The 15,837-nt window shown below is 40.5% G+C and overlaps 1 protein-coding gene across 1 annotated transcript in view; it reads left to right on the forward strand.

The window, feature by feature from the left end:
- LOC128657904 (uncharacterized) overlaps positions 1–15,837 on the forward strand; it is a 42,396-nt gene that overhangs the window by 20,599 nt on the left and 5,960 nt on the right. The window contains exons 5-6 of the mRNA XM_053712331.1: positions 40–144; positions 6,975–7,111. Of these exons, the coding sequence (XP_053568306.1) occupies positions 40–144; positions 6,975–7,111 (242 nt within the window). The remainder of the gene's footprint in view (positions 1–39; positions 145–6,974; positions 7,112–15,837) is intronic.

The raw sequence follows: 15,837 nt of genomic DNA on the forward strand, positions 1-15,837 counted from the left end.
TTATGTGATATACAAACTGAATCTACTTTATTTGTACAGATGAGGATAATGCTGATATAGTGAAAGTTGAGATAACAGAAGATCTGTGTGTGACGCGTCAGCTGGGAGACCCTGATGAGAACACAAGTGACAGTATCAGCCCAGGTGAGTGTGCACTTGTATCTGAGGGATGAAGGTTACAGGTGGGTATTTACTTTTGTTGAGAGATGGGCTTTACAGATGAGTGTGCATGTATGTTTTGAGTGACAGATACAAGTTACGGGTGAATGTGCATATATATTGTGTGTGAGGTACATGAGTTACAGGTGAGTGTGCACGTATATTGTGTGTGCAGTACATGAGTTATAGGTGAGTGTGCACGTATATTGTGTGTGAGGTGCATGAGTTACAGGTGAGTGTGCACATTTAGGCCTAGATTTGGAGTTCGGCGGTAAAAGGGCTGTTAACGCTCCGCGGGCTTTTTTCTGGCCGCACCATAAATTTAACTCTGGTATCGAGAGTTAAAACAAATGCTGCGTTAGGCTCCAAAAAAGGAGCGTAGAGCATTTTTACCGCAAAAGCAACTCTCGATACCAGAGTTGCTTACGGACGCGGCCGGCCTCAAAAACGTGCTCGTGCACGATTCTCCCATAGGAAACAATGGGGCTGTTTGAGCTGAAAAAAAACCTAACACCTGCAAAAAAGCAGCGTTCAGCTCCTAACGCAGCCCCATTGATTCCTATGGGGAAACACTTCCTACGTCTGCACCTAACACCCTAACATGTACCCCGAGTCTAAACACCCCTAATCTTACACTTATTAACCCCTAATCTGCCGCCCCCGCTATCGCTGACCCCTGCATATTTTTTTTAACCCCTAATCTGCCGCTCCGTAAAACGCCGCCACCTACGTTATCCCTATGTACCCCTAATCTGCTGCCCTAACATCGCCGACCCCTATGTTATATTTATTAACCCCTAATCTGCCCCCCACAACGTCGCCGACACCTACCTACACTTATTAACCCCTAATCTGCCGAGCGGACCTGAGCGCTACTATAATAAAGTTATTAACCCCTAATCCGCCTCACTAACCCTATCATAAATAGTATTAACCCCTAATCTGCCCTCCCTAACATCGCCGACACCTACCTTCAATTATTAACCCCTAAACTTCCGATCGGAGCTCACCGCTATTCTAATAAATGTATTAACCCCTAAAGCTAAGTCTAACCCTAACACTAACACCCCCCTAAGTTAAATATAATTTACATCTAACGAAATTAATTAACTCTTATTAAATAACTTATTCCTATTTAAAGCTAAATACTTACCTGTAAAATAAATCCTAATATAGCTACAATATAAATTATAATTATATTATAGCTATTTTAGGATTAATATTTATTTTACAGGCAACTTTGTAATTATTTTAACCAGGTACAATAGCTATTAAATAGTTATTAACTATTTAATAGTTACCTAGTTAAAATAATAACAAATTTACCTGTAAAATAAATCCTAACCTAAGATATAATTAAACCTAACACTACCCTATCAATAAAATAATTAAATAAACTACCTACAATTACCTACAATTAACCTAACACTACACTATCAATAAATAAATTAAACACAATTGCTACAAATAAATACAATTAAATAAACTAGCTAAAGTACAAAAAATAAAAAAGAACTAAGTTACAGAAAATAAAAAAATATTTACAAACATAAGAAAAATATTACAACAATTTTAAACTAATTACACCTACTCTAAGCCCCCTAATAAAATAACAAAGCCCCCCAAAATAAAAAATTCCCTACCCTATTCTAAATTAAAACAGTTACAAGCTCTTTTACCTTACCAGCCCTGAACAGGGCCCTTTGCGGGGCATGCCCCAAGAATTTCAGCTCTTTTGCCTGTAAAAGAATAAATACAATACCCCCCCCCCCCCCAACATTACAACCCACCACCCACATACCCCTAATCTAACCCAAACCCCCCTTAAATAAACCTAACACTAAGCCCCTGAAGATCTTCCTACCTTGTCTTCACCATCCAGGTATCACCGATCCGTCCTGGCTCCAAGATCTTCATCCAACCCAAGCGGGGGTTGGCGATCCATAATCCGGTCCAGAAGAGGCTCCAAAGTCTTCCTCCTATCCGGCAAGAAGAGGACATCCGGACCGGCAAACATCTTCTCCAAGCGGCATCTTCGATCTTCTTCCATCCGGTGCGGAGCGGGTCCATCTTGAAGCAGGCGACGCGGATCCATCCTCTTCTTCCGATGTCTCCCGACTAATGACGGTTCCTTTAAGGGACGTCATCCAAGATGGCGTCCCTCGAATTCCGATTGGCTGATAGGATTCTATCAGCCAATCGGAATTAAGGTAGGAATTTTCTGATTGGCTGATGGAATCAGCCAATCAGAATCAAGTTCAATCCGATTGGCCGATCCCATCAGCCAATCAGATTGAGCTCGCATTCTATTGGCTGATCGGAACAGCCAATAGAATGCGAGCTCAATCTGATTGGCTGATTGGATCAGCCAATCGGATTGAACTTGATTCTGATTGGCTGATTCCATCAGCCAATCAGAAAATTCCTACCTTAATTCCGATTGGCTGATAGAATCCTATCAGCCAATCGGAATTCGAGGGACGCCATCTTGGATGACGTCCCTTAAAGGAACCGTCATTAGTCGGGAGACATCGGAAGAAGAGGATGGATCCGCGTCGCCTGCTTCAAGATGGACCCACTCCGCACCGGATGGAAGAAGATCGAAGATGCCGCTTGGAGAAGATGTTTGACGGTCCGGATGTCCTCTTCTTGCCAGATAGGAGGAAGACTTTGGAGCCTCTTCTGGACCGGATTATGGATCGCCAACCCCCGCTTGGGTTGGATGAAGATCTTGGAGCCAGGACGGATCGGTGATACCTGGATGGTGAAGACAAGGTAGGAAGATCTTCAGGGGCTTAGTGTTAGGTTTATTTAAGGGGGGTTTGGGTTAGATTAGGGGTATGTGGGTGGTGGGTTGTAATGTTGGGGGGGGGGTATTGTATTTATTCTTTTACAGGCAAAAGAGCTGAAATTCTTGGGGCATGCCCCGCAAAGGGCCCTGTTCAGGGCTGGTAAGGTAAAAGAGCTTGTAACTTTTTTAATTTAGAATAGGGTAGGGAATTTTTTATTTTGGGGGGCTTTGTTATTTTATTAGGGGGCTTAGAGTAGGTGTAATTAGTTTAAAATTGTTGTAATATTTTTCTTATGTTTGTAAATATTTTTTTATTTTCTGTAACTTAGTTCTTTTTTATTTTTTGTACTTTAGCTAGTTTATTTAATTGTATTTATTTGTAGCAATTGTGTTTAATTTATTTATTGATAGTGTAGTGTTAGGTTAATTGTAGGTAATTGTAGGTAGTTTATTTAATTATTTTATTGATAGGGTAGTGTTAGGTTTAATTATAACTTAGGTTAGGATTTATTTTACAGGTAAATTTGTTATTAACTATTTAATAGTTACCTAGTTAAAATAATAACTATTTAATAGCTATTGTACCTGGTTAAAATAATTACAAAGTTGCCTGTAAAATAAATATTAATCCTAAAATAGCTATAATATAATTATAATTTATATTGTAGCTATATTAGGATTTATTTTACAGGTAAGTATTTAGCTTTAAATAGGAATAATTTATTTAATAAGAGTTAATTAATTTCGTTAGATAAAAATTATATTTAACTTAGGGGGGTGTTAGTGTTAGGGTTAGACTTAGCTTTAGGGGTTAATCCATTTATTAGAATAGCGGTGAGCTCCGATCGGAAGTTTAGGGGTTAATAATTGAAGGTAGGTGTCGGCGATGTTAGGGAGGGCAGATTAGGGGTTAATACTATTTATGATCGGGTTAGTGAGGCGGATTAGGGGTTAATAACTTTATTATAGTAGCGCTCAGGTCCGCTCGGCAGATTAGGGGTTAATAAGTGTAGGCAGGTGTCGGCGACGTTGAGGGGGGCAGATTAGGGGTTAATAAATATAATATAGGGGTCGGCGGTGTTAGGGGCAGCAGATTAGGGGTACATAGGGATAACGTAGGTGGCGGCGATTTGCGGTCGGAAGATTAGGGGTTAATTATTGTAAGTAGCTGGCGGCGACGTTGTGGGGGGCAGGTTAGGGGTGAATAAATATAATACAGGGGTCGGCGGGGTTAGGGGCAGCAGATTAGGGGTACATAAGTATAACGTAGGTGGCGGTCGGCAGATTAGGGGTTAAAAATTTTAATCGAGTGGCGGCGGTGTGGGGGGAGCTCGGTTTAGGGGTACATAGGTAGTTTATGGGTGTTAGTGTACTTTAGGGTACAGTAGTTAAGAGCTTTATAAACCGGCGTTAGCCAGAAAGCTCTTAACTCCTGCTATTTTCAGGCGGCTGGAATCTTGTCGTTAGAGCTCTAACGCTCACTGCAGAAACGACTCTAAATACCAGCGTTAGAAAGATCCCATTGAAAAGATAGGCTACGCAAATGGCGTAGGGGGATCTGCGGTACGGAAAAGTCGCGGCTGAAAAGTGAGCGTTAGACCCTTTAATCACTGACTCCAAATACCAGCGGGCGCCCAAAACCAGCGTTAGGAGCCTCTAACGCTGGTTTTGACGGCTACCGCCGAACTCTAAATCTAGGCCATAGTGTGTGTGAGGCACGTGGGTTACAGGTCAGTGTGCACATATATTGTTTGTGAGATACGTGGGATACAGGCAAATGTGCACATATATTGTGTGTGAGATACGTGGATTGCAGGTGAGTGTGCACATATATTGTGTGTGAGATACATGTGTTACAGGTAGTGAGCACGTATGTTGTGTGTAAGGTATGTGGGTTGCAGGTTGGTGTGCAGGTATGTTGTGTGTAAGGTATGTGGGTTGCAGGTTGTTGTGCATGTATGTTGTGTGTAAGGTATGTGGATTACAGGTTGGTGTGTGGTATGGGTTACAGGTGAGTATGCACATATATTGTTTGTGAAGTATGAGTTAGAGGTGAGTGTGAACATATATTGTGTGTAAGGTACAGATAAATGTGCACATACAGTGGGGAAAAAAAGTATTTAGTCAGCCACCAATTGTGCAAGTTCTCCCACTTAAGAAGATGAGAGAGGCCTGTAATTTTCATCATAGGTATACCTCAACTATGAGAGACAAAATGTGGAAACAAATCTAGACAATCACATTGTCTGATTTGGAAAGAATTTATTTGCATATTATGGTGGAAAATAAGTATTTGGTCAATATCAAAAGTTCATCTCAATACTTTGTTATATATCCTTTGTTAGCAATGACAGAGGTCAAACGTTTTCTATAAGTCTTCACAAGGTTGTCACACACTGTTGCTGGTATGTTGGCCCATTCCTGCATGCAGATCTCCTCTAGAGCAGTGATGTTTTGGGGCTGTCGCTGGGCAACATGGGCAATGTTTTCTATAAGTCTTCACAAGGTTGTCACACACTGTTGCTGGTATGTTGGCCCATTCCTGCATGCAGATCTCCTCTAGAGCAGTGATGTTTTGGGGCTGTCGCTGGGCAACATGGACTTTCAACTCCCTCCAAAGGTTTTCTATGGGGTTGAGATCTGGAGACTGGCTAGGCCACTCCAGGACCTTGAAATGCTTCTTACGAAGCCACTCCTACATTGCCCAGGCAGTGTGTTTGGGATCATTGTCATGCTGAAAGACCCAGCCACGTTTCATCTTCAATGCCCTTGCTGATGGAAGGAGGTTTGCACTCAAAATCTCACGATACATGGCCCCATTCATTCTTTCATGTACACGGATCAGTCGTCCTGTTCCCTTTGCAGAGAAATAGCCCCAAAGCATGATGTTGTCACCCCCATGCATCACAGTAGGTATGGTGTTCTCTCTCCTCCAAACACGACAAGTTGTGTTTCTACCAAACAGTTCTACTTTGTTTTCATTTGACCATATGACATTCTCCCAATCCACTTCTGGATCATCCAAATGCTCTCTAGCATACTTCAGACGGGCCCGGACATGTACTGGCTTAAGCAGGGGGACACGTCTGGCACTGCAGGATCTGAGTCCCTGGCGGCGTAGTGTGTTACTGATGGTAGCCTTTGTTACGTTGGTCCCAGCTCTCTGCAGGTCATTCACTAGGTCCCCCGTGTGGTTCTGGGATGTTTGCTCACCGTTCTTGTGATCATTTTGACCCCACGGGGTGAGATCTTACGTGGAGCCCCAGATCGAGGGAGATTATCAGTGGTCTTGTATGTCTTCCATTTTCTAATTATTGCTCCCACAGTTGATTTCTTTACACCAAGCTGCTTGCCTATTGCAGATTCAGTCTTCCCAGCCTGGTGCAGGTCTACAATTTTGTTTCTGGTGTCCTTCGACAGCTCTTTGGTCTTCACCATAGTGGAGTTTGGAGTGTGACTGTTTGAGGTTGTAGACAGGTGTTTTTTATACTGATAACAAGTTCAAACAGGTGTCATTAATACAGGTAATGAGTGGAGGACAGAGGAGCCTCTTAAAGAAGAAGATACAGGTCTGTGAGAGCCAGAAATCTTCCTTGTTTGTAGGTGACCAAATACTTATTTTCCACCATAATTTGCAAATAAATTCTTTCCAAATCAGACAGTGTGATTGTCTGGATTTGTTTCCACATTTTGTCTCTCATAGTTGAGGTATACCTATGATGAAAATTACAGGGCTCTCTCATCTTCTTAAGTGGGAGAACTTGCACAATTGGTGGCTGACTAAATACTTTTTTTCCCCACTGTATATTGTGTGTGAGGCATGCAGGTTACAAGTGAGTGTGCACGCCTTTTGTATCTAAACTTCCTTTTCAGCTAAAAAGATATACAATAAATAAGATAATTGAGGGAAATTACCACAGTGTGTGCATTTGGTGCTGTCTGGGAAATATACAAACTGTTTTATAGTAAAGTTATAAAAACTAAATTATGTGATATACAAACTGAATCTGCTTTATTTGTACAGATGAAGATAACACTGATATAGTGAAAGAAGAGATAACAGAAGATCTGTGTGTGAGGTATCAGATGGGAACTCTGGATTTGAAAAACAGTGGCAGTATCAGCCCAGGTAAGTTTGTGTCTCAGCGAGATAGGCTACAGGTGAGTGTGCCTGTATGTTGTTTGTGAGAGTTGTAGGTTACAGTTGAGTGTCTATTTTTTTTTTATGTCTTGAGTCACACAGGATACACGTTAGGGGTCTGCATCTTCACTGGTCTCATGATTCGATTATCCTGTCAACAGGTGCGGAACTACAGGGGGTGCAAATATCGCGACTGTGCCCTGAAGGTCCTCCCTTCTGAGGGCCCAGCTTCAGCACAAACCTTTTATTTTATTTTTTGTTTCAACCTGCCTCTTATATTGGGATTACTAAAGTGGGTCACAGTCACACAGTCAGTCCGTTGCATGCAGCTCACCAAGGATCTTTACCCATTGGCGCAGCACAGCCAGAAGATCTTCCTATTGGCGGCTTTAGCACGCACATTGGATCCTGACTGCACCACGTGTAATCAGTTTGCAATGCGGCAGTCTCAGAGCTGAGAGCGGCTAGTGCTGAAGCGCAACAGTCAGTGTCTTCCTTTTATTAGCCTGCCTTATACTAGTCTGATTCTGAGCCACACACCACCTCTAGCGTTTAACCCCCTTCGATTGGTCACAGCTTCATCCCCTAGTCATGGGAGCTTCACAGCCAGAACCAAATCTATACCACCTAGCTTCACCCCTCTCTTATTATGGATATCTGTCCTCACGCTACTTCTGCAAAGAGTGCCAACGTTCCCTCTTTTGGCCAGACAGTGCACTTGCCTTTTACAAGTGCGCACAGCAGGGGAACTGCAGTAGATTGTAGAAGTTATTATTTTAAAATTTATTTGTGCATTTTTTTTTTTTAAATATGGATGTCAGGTGTAGTTACTAGCAAGAAGTTAGGAGGCTAATATTAATTTTTTTAAATATTTTTTGCTGCCACTGACTGCACTCCATTAGGAGGGCTTCAGAGTCGGAACAAAGTTGTAAGCTGGGGGACATCTGTAGCAGTGTGTGTATATACCTATGCTGAACCTTTAGAATGCAGCCAAACACTTGATAATGTTCAATAATAGACAGGTCGGGTTCAGAAATCTCTCCCGTTTCAGCAGTTTGCCCTCCCCCTTGTCTCTCCTCCGAGTGCCGTGCTGTTAGCAACCGTGTGTGACAACATAGCGCACGGAGGGGTAATATACATCTTAGATGAAACTGATAAAGTAAGGGGCTGGGGGGCTTTGTCAGTGAGGGCTGTTGTTTTTTGGAGATCACTCAAGTAAGTGACAGGGTCTTGTTTGCAATAGTGACTTAACATTGTCAAATCTACTTAAACATATTTTAAGTAAACATTTCTCTGTTACTGCCAGCAAAGTTGCTATTAGTCAGTATAGCTAATAACTGCAGGTATATACACTGCAGTGACTTAACATCAAATCTGCTTAAAATTAAATAAACATTTCTCTGTTACTGCCAGCAAATGTGCTATAGTTTAACCCTCAATAACACAGAAAAAATGTTATTTAACCTCTAAGGAACCAGCAAGCAAAACTCATTTAACCCATTAGGAGCTAGTAATACACAAACTGCTTGTTCCGACTTGCTTTTTTCATAGTAAATCATTTATATTTTCTTGTGTCATATTGTATACTGTAGTTGGGAAACGCAGGCTTTACTGTTTTCCTTTTGACGTTTTTACGAACGCATATTATTGTGTGCTGGTATTACACAGTTGAAATTTAATACTGCCACACAAATTAAAAGTGCATTATATATATATATATATATATATATCTCAAAGTTCAATCACTACTCACAGTGATGAAAAATATGATGAAAGCACATTGTCACATATTTCATCATCGTGAGAAGTGATTGAACTTTGCCGTGTGTGTATGTATATGTATATGTATGTATATATATATATATATATATATATATATATATATATATATATATATATATATATATAACTGTATAAGGAGATGAAGGGCACTCTCAGGGTTTGTGAAATTTGCGTATCAGCAAAAAAAAATGTATTTATTGTTCTTAGTCACAACTTTTGTAAGTCGATGTTTCGGCTTTCGCAGAAGCCTTCATCAGGACAAGTAAAAACTGTTGAATAAAAGAAAAAACAACCAATATTTGCAACCACAATATAATACATGCACCCATCACCAAATACTTATGTTAAAGTTCAAATTAGGACAACACAAGCATCCCAAACAAGGATATCAGGCATAACCAATTAACCATATCCACAGCATGTCACATGATAGTACCAATATTGCCAAGGCCACCCATCCAGCATAGATGGGTGCAGCAATAAGTGAGCCAATTCCCATACTTGTAGGAATACAATACACTTCCCAATGAATACAATACACTTCCCAATTTGTAGTCTACTTTTTGACATGTCTGTGTGGTAGGTATTATGTAGGTAAGACCACTACTACCTTCCGTGAAAGACTTGCGAATCATAAGAGCGCTATCAGAGCTGTGCTCAAGGATGGTGTCTCAGATTAACCTGTGGCACGCCATTTTTTTGGAATACAAACACTCTGTTTCCTCTCTCAAAGCAATGCTTATTGACACTGTGATTCCTTCCAGAAGGGGTGGCAATAGGCCTAAGGAACTACTGTGCTGTGAATGCCGATGGATATATAGGCTAAACACTCTCAGTCCCCATGGACTAAATGTACATTTGGATTATTCTGTGCTTTATTAATTGTCTGCTGTGCTCTAACTTTTGAGTTTTACATTTATGCTAGGTGCTCTTAATACATCCTTCCCCTACAGGCCACCAATATTCGTTCTACCATGTCCGCCTCCCTCCTTGGTGATAGTACCTGTGGTTTTCTCTGTTGGAGCTATTTGAACTCTAGATTACATTTGACTCTAGTCCCATTACCACTTTTTGGTATAGGGAACTACAGTGAAGGTTCACCTATGGGTCCATTAATGGTCTGTTTGATGCGTGTGTTGTTTGTCACGCTGCGCATATTATGTTATATCTTGCTGATATTGGTTATTCGTGATCAATTGCTGGCTTAAGGGACGTTTTTGGGCCTATTGTGCCCTGTTATCCCTGGTTCTGGAGCTGACTGAGTTTATTTATCTAATCATTTATTCAGCAATGTGGGGGTTGTTAAAATTTTTAATCTTATGCGTTCCCCTAAAATCATTATTTTAGTTTATATCTTCCTACTGATGCGAGTTGGACAGGTGTGAAGCCCTGATTGGCCCACATTCTATTTATCCATCTGTGTCTGCATATGCCACAGTCTGTTGGAGGTGCCTAAGATCCCCTGAGTGGGTTCATTGAGCTTCCTATTAACACAATGGTTAAGGTTTGAATGGCTGTGTTCTACGCATGCGTGCAGGGGCTGTCAGTGAGGTGCGATGTTAATCAGCAACAGCTGAGCTGTGTCGGTGTCCTGACACCCCCCCCACAATTGACCAATCACTGGTCAGGGGTGTCGGTTTATATAGCTTCTGGGTATGGCGTGTACCATATGATTTTCCCGGTCTTGGTGAGCACGGCTTATAGCCGTTTCGAGGTAGGTGCTGTTAAGATGTGTCCTGTTTGTCATAGCTGGCATGCATATATTACTTCGGTTTCTGTTAAAATTGATAGCATTGAGTGTCTTCTCACACTAGAATATTATAACAGCCTATGGACTAATAGCTAAGGCTGACGTATACTTTGTTAAGTGGTTGCGAGTTAGTGTATGTGGTATTGATGTGTGCTATTCTAAGTGTTAAGAATGGGACGTTATTGCTAGCATGAATACTGTGTATTGGTTGGAAGCGAAAAGCTGCAACATTGTGTATTCTCTCCCATAATTATAACATTGCAGTTCACGGGCGTTTTACTATTACTGTCAAGTACTATGTATATGGGTATAGTGCAAAATTGTGTGGTAGTACTGTGTTTTCTTCCATGTATAGTGCAAGATTGTGCGTTAGTACTGTGTTTTCTTCCATGTATGTATATAGTTTTAACACTTTAGGCGCTTTCCATCTCTGGCTATCCATTATGAGGGGCTACCTTTGTTTGTTATGAATTATCAACAACATAATCGTTGCTATTTAGTTATCTTGCCACAAATTAACAATAGGGAGTTGTACATTAAGTGTGCGGCCCTCATTGCTAGTATTTGTTAACTGCTTTGAGGGCGGTTTAGGGTTGTATTTTTTTATATCCACTTGGATGGCTATTCTCTGTTGCTGTGTAGCATGATTTGTATAACTTGAACACAGAATGATCACTGTGAGTATGGCACATTTGCACACTCCACTGGTCTATGTTTTGAGCACAGGATGTGAGTTCTAATGTATTAGGGTGTTGCTGTGTTTGCTGAGTATATCCAACTTGGTATGTGTAGCAAGTACTGTACAGTAGGTGAAGGATTATATTGGACACTTTGTGTGTAGGTGGCTGTCTTGCACAATACAGCAATGTGGTTGTCAGGGTTTTTTCCCTGTTGTGTTTGCCATGTGCTGCTGGCAGCCATTTTACTCACCTCTCTTCCTGACTTGGTGCATTGTGGGGGATGCTGCTCATTGCCTGCACTTCCTTTTATGGCCAGACTGTTGTGCATCATCCATGTGAGACAGGATGCGGTCTCAGAATTGTGATGTCATCACTTATTATTTAAAGGGCCTCTGTTCAGTATGCTTTGCCCTTGCGTTGTCTCAGACCTGTTTGTGAGAGCTCCTGTGTTTTACCTGGCTGCCTGACGTCCTTCCTGGTTCCTGATCCCTGGCTTGTTCCTGACTCTGCTGTTTTCCTTGTTCCTGATTCCGGCTCGTCTGACTATTCGCTTTGGCTCCTGACTCGGCTCGTCTGACTACCAGCTCTGGTTTTTGACTCCTAGCTTGTTATTTGACTTGTGGACTTTTTATTATGTTTTGCTAATAATAAAGGTGTGATTATATTTGCACTTCTCGTCTCAGTCTGATTCCTGGCACCCTGACAGTGGTATAAGCTCCTTGAAAGCTTAATCACAGCAATTTGTTGGGCACATTTGAGCATGCCACTGGCTATAGTTTGGCCACTTGGTATGAGTGTTGTTTCCTTTGGAGTGTATGGACATACACTTTGATTGATATGTTTTCATTTTCAAGGTCAGTTAGGTAAGCTTATCGTATAATTGACGCAACCGTGCGGTGTTGAATACTGGATAGTTGCATCTGACCTTTATGATTATTGTATTTTGTGGTATTCCTACAAGTATGGGAATTGGCTCACTTATTGCTGCACCCATCTATGCTGGATGGGTGGCCTTGGCAATATTGGTACTATCATGTGACATGCTGTGGATATGGTTAATTGGTTATGCCTGATATCCTTGTTTGGGATGCTTGGGTTGTCCTAATTTTAACTTTAACATAAGTATTTGGTGATGGGTGCATGTATTATATTGTGGTTGCAAATATTGGTTGTTTTTTTCTTTTATTCAACAGTTTTTACTTGTCTTGATGAAGGCTTCTGCGAAAGCCGAAACATTGACTTACAAAAGTTGTGACTAAGAACAATAAATAAATAATTTTTTGCTGATACGCAAATTTCACAAACCCTGAGAGTGCCCTTCATCTCCTTATACAGTTCTACATATTCTTTTGAGGATTGCACCCAGGTTCAGAACTATTGACCAAAGTTGGAGTGCTGGAACACCCGCTACTTTCAAATATATATATATATATATATATATATATATATATATATATATATATATATATATATATATATATAGTATAATAAATGGAAGGCCGCACTCTCTGGTCCTTTACATATATAGTTTTATTTGTGATGTTTCGGGGACCGAATCCCCTTCCTCAGACAGAGAACACATGAAGAATGCATTCATTTATACAAGCAAACACCAATGAAACATAGGACCCACCCCCAAACAGTGAAAAAACCGCCAAAAGGTTGTCATAGCAACCATACAAACAATATACACACCCACACCACTCACCCAATAGACAGGCAAGAAAACATAAAGAGTTTCATAACAATTCTCCTAAATACACTTGTAAATACATATTGCATACTCAAGATATAAAAAACAACTCAATTAGAATTCATTAAATTTACACAGGACCTACATGGGATACTGAATGCTAAGCATGTCTGCGGTACTCACATTAAAAGACCGCGCTATCCACAAGACCGTATATACAATGACAGGCAACATAAACTTGCAATTACATATGTATGTACTTTTTCAACTGCAGGCTAGTGTGCATATGTAAATTCTGATATAACTGGAAATACGTGTAAGCTGATTGATGCGTACCTGTTTAGATGCACATTTTCACAACCGCCATATACACAGCATGTATAACAGGGCAGCACTATCGGCGTGTCTCCCAGAAGCGGCGCCAACCCAATGTACACACAACAACTACACTGAGACTAACACCGGGCATCTATCATCTGTATCGCAAATAAATGTCAGCTCATATCAGGCACAAAAATGACAGCAGCCGTACCTCTATATTAACATAAAGTAGCGATGTATCTAATATATACTGATCAAAGGGAACCGTTGCCATGGTAATGAGATACACACTGGATATAACCATATCGGTAACGGAAGCAAGTAACAATGACAACTGTGAAACATTCATAAATCATTGGCAATATGAGACATATTCTTAATCAAAAACTGTATAAACATAATGTAATATATACTATATTATATTATAATGGGGCACCATATACACAAATCAGGATTGTACTGGCTCTGAAGCCACAATATATACATAAAGACCAAGTTATTCAACATTTGGACATAGTGGCAGTCAATTATCTAATTCATGAGCAGATTCATGGAAAAGGAGAAAAAAGATTCATGGGAAACAAAATTCATGGAAAAAATTAATAATAAAATTAATAAAAAACATAAAAAAATTCATGGAACAAATTCATGAAAAACCAATTCATAAGACATCATACAGATTCATGAGAACAATCATATAGCACAATATTGCAAAAATTCATATATAAAAAAAATAAAGAATAAAAAATAATAAAGAATAAAAATAGATCCAAAAGACATTTCTAGACAAAATAAAAAAAATGATCAAGAATTTATAAAAAATTCAAAATAGATGTATCTACTAAGCTTCAATGACTCAATACTGATTTGACAGAAGTTATTGCGGGCCATCCTTAGAGAAAGCAATGCCAATCTAGCATTGAATTAAGTCCATGTGGTTGTATAGTATTAAGCCAATATGTCCATTTGGCTTCCATTTGAAGGAGGGTTCTGTTCCTGTCACCACCCCTTTTCAGAGGGGGGACGTGGTCAATAAGCACAAACCGTAAATCAGTGGGGTTATGTCCAGCCTCCAGGAAATGCCTAGCGACCGGTTGGTCACTCCTTTGATCCTTAATTGCTGCTCTAATGGCCGAGCGATGATTCGCCATCCGGGTCCGGGCGTCATCTGATGTCTTGCCCATGTAGAATTTTGCACAACTGCAACTCAATAAGTAGATAACAAACTCAGTAGTGCATGTTAGTCGATGTCTTATCGTGAACTTCTTCTTCTTGTGGGGATGACTGAATGTGGCACCTGGAAGCATAGAATTACACGTGGTGCATCCAATACACCGATAACATCCCAATTTTTTTGGTTGTAGCCAAGTGCGTTGTTGATAACAGTGGCTCGGGTCTGTCTTCATGAGAAGATCCCTCAGGCTTGTATTCCTTTTATAGCCAACCCTTGGAGGTGCCCAATTTGATAGTGGTAAGTTGGGATCACTTTGCATAATGTGCCAATGGCGTCGAAGGCTTGTCCCAATGGTCCTTAGATCAGGTGTATATTTAGTGACAAAAGTCATCCGTGGATTGTTATCATCATCAACTTTAATAGAATTCCCCAAGTTTGCTGCTGTGCACTTTTCTTTCGCTTGTTTAATGCACTTTGAATTGTATCCTCGATCAAGGAATTTGGTCATCATTGTTTCCAATTGTAAAGCTTGATTAGAGTCGTCACTGTTGTTCCTAATGACTCTGGTCATTTGGGCTTGAGGAATTACTTGTAATAGTGCTGCAGGGTGGCAGCTAGTGGCGTGGAGCAATGCATTTCTATCAGTCGGTTTCCGAAATAGCGTACTACCAAGCTTGTTGCCCGCTTTGAAGATCGGCTCACTGGTAACCCAACAGTGAGATTCCAAACACAGATCTTCTCCTCAATTGATCGAGGACACATCAATGGATGGATTGATGCTGACACTGTTGCCTTTCTGAAAGTTCTATACCCAGTGTGTCCCATACTGTACACATTACCGAAGGTACATAAAGACATCAACCACCCCCCAGGAAGACCAATAGTCTCTGCCAGAGGCTCATACACCTCCAAATTGGCCATTTATGTGGACTACTATCTGCAACCATGTGTGAGGCAGATGCCATAATTTTTGAGGGATTCATCCCAACTTTTGGATTCACTACAATCAATGGAGATACAAGAACATTGTAACAAGCAACAAGCTTGGTAGTACGCTATTTCGGAAACCGACTGATAGAAATGCATTGCTCCACGCCACTAGTTGCCACCCTGCAGTTTGTCTCCAGTTTACATATAGTTAGATTGTTTGCACAATTTATCATTTGTTTGGTGATATACCCCTCCTTTTTTTAGGTTAGCACTGTTTTTTAGTTTATTCACTTGTGATTTAATTTGCTATTATTTGGATTACACGTTTGATTTTACTTAGAAGAACATACCGGTATTGTTCAAGCAGGGTTTATATGGTAACTGAATTATTCTTTTTGTTTTCACTAGTTTGAAAC

The sequence above is a fragment of the Bombina bombina genome, chromosome 4 (genome assembly GCF_027579735.1).
Source record: "Bombina bombina isolate aBomBom1 chromosome 4, aBomBom1.pri, whole genome shotgun sequence".
NCBI lineage: Eukaryota > Metazoa > Chordata > Amphibia > Anura > Bombinatoridae > Bombina > Bombina bombina.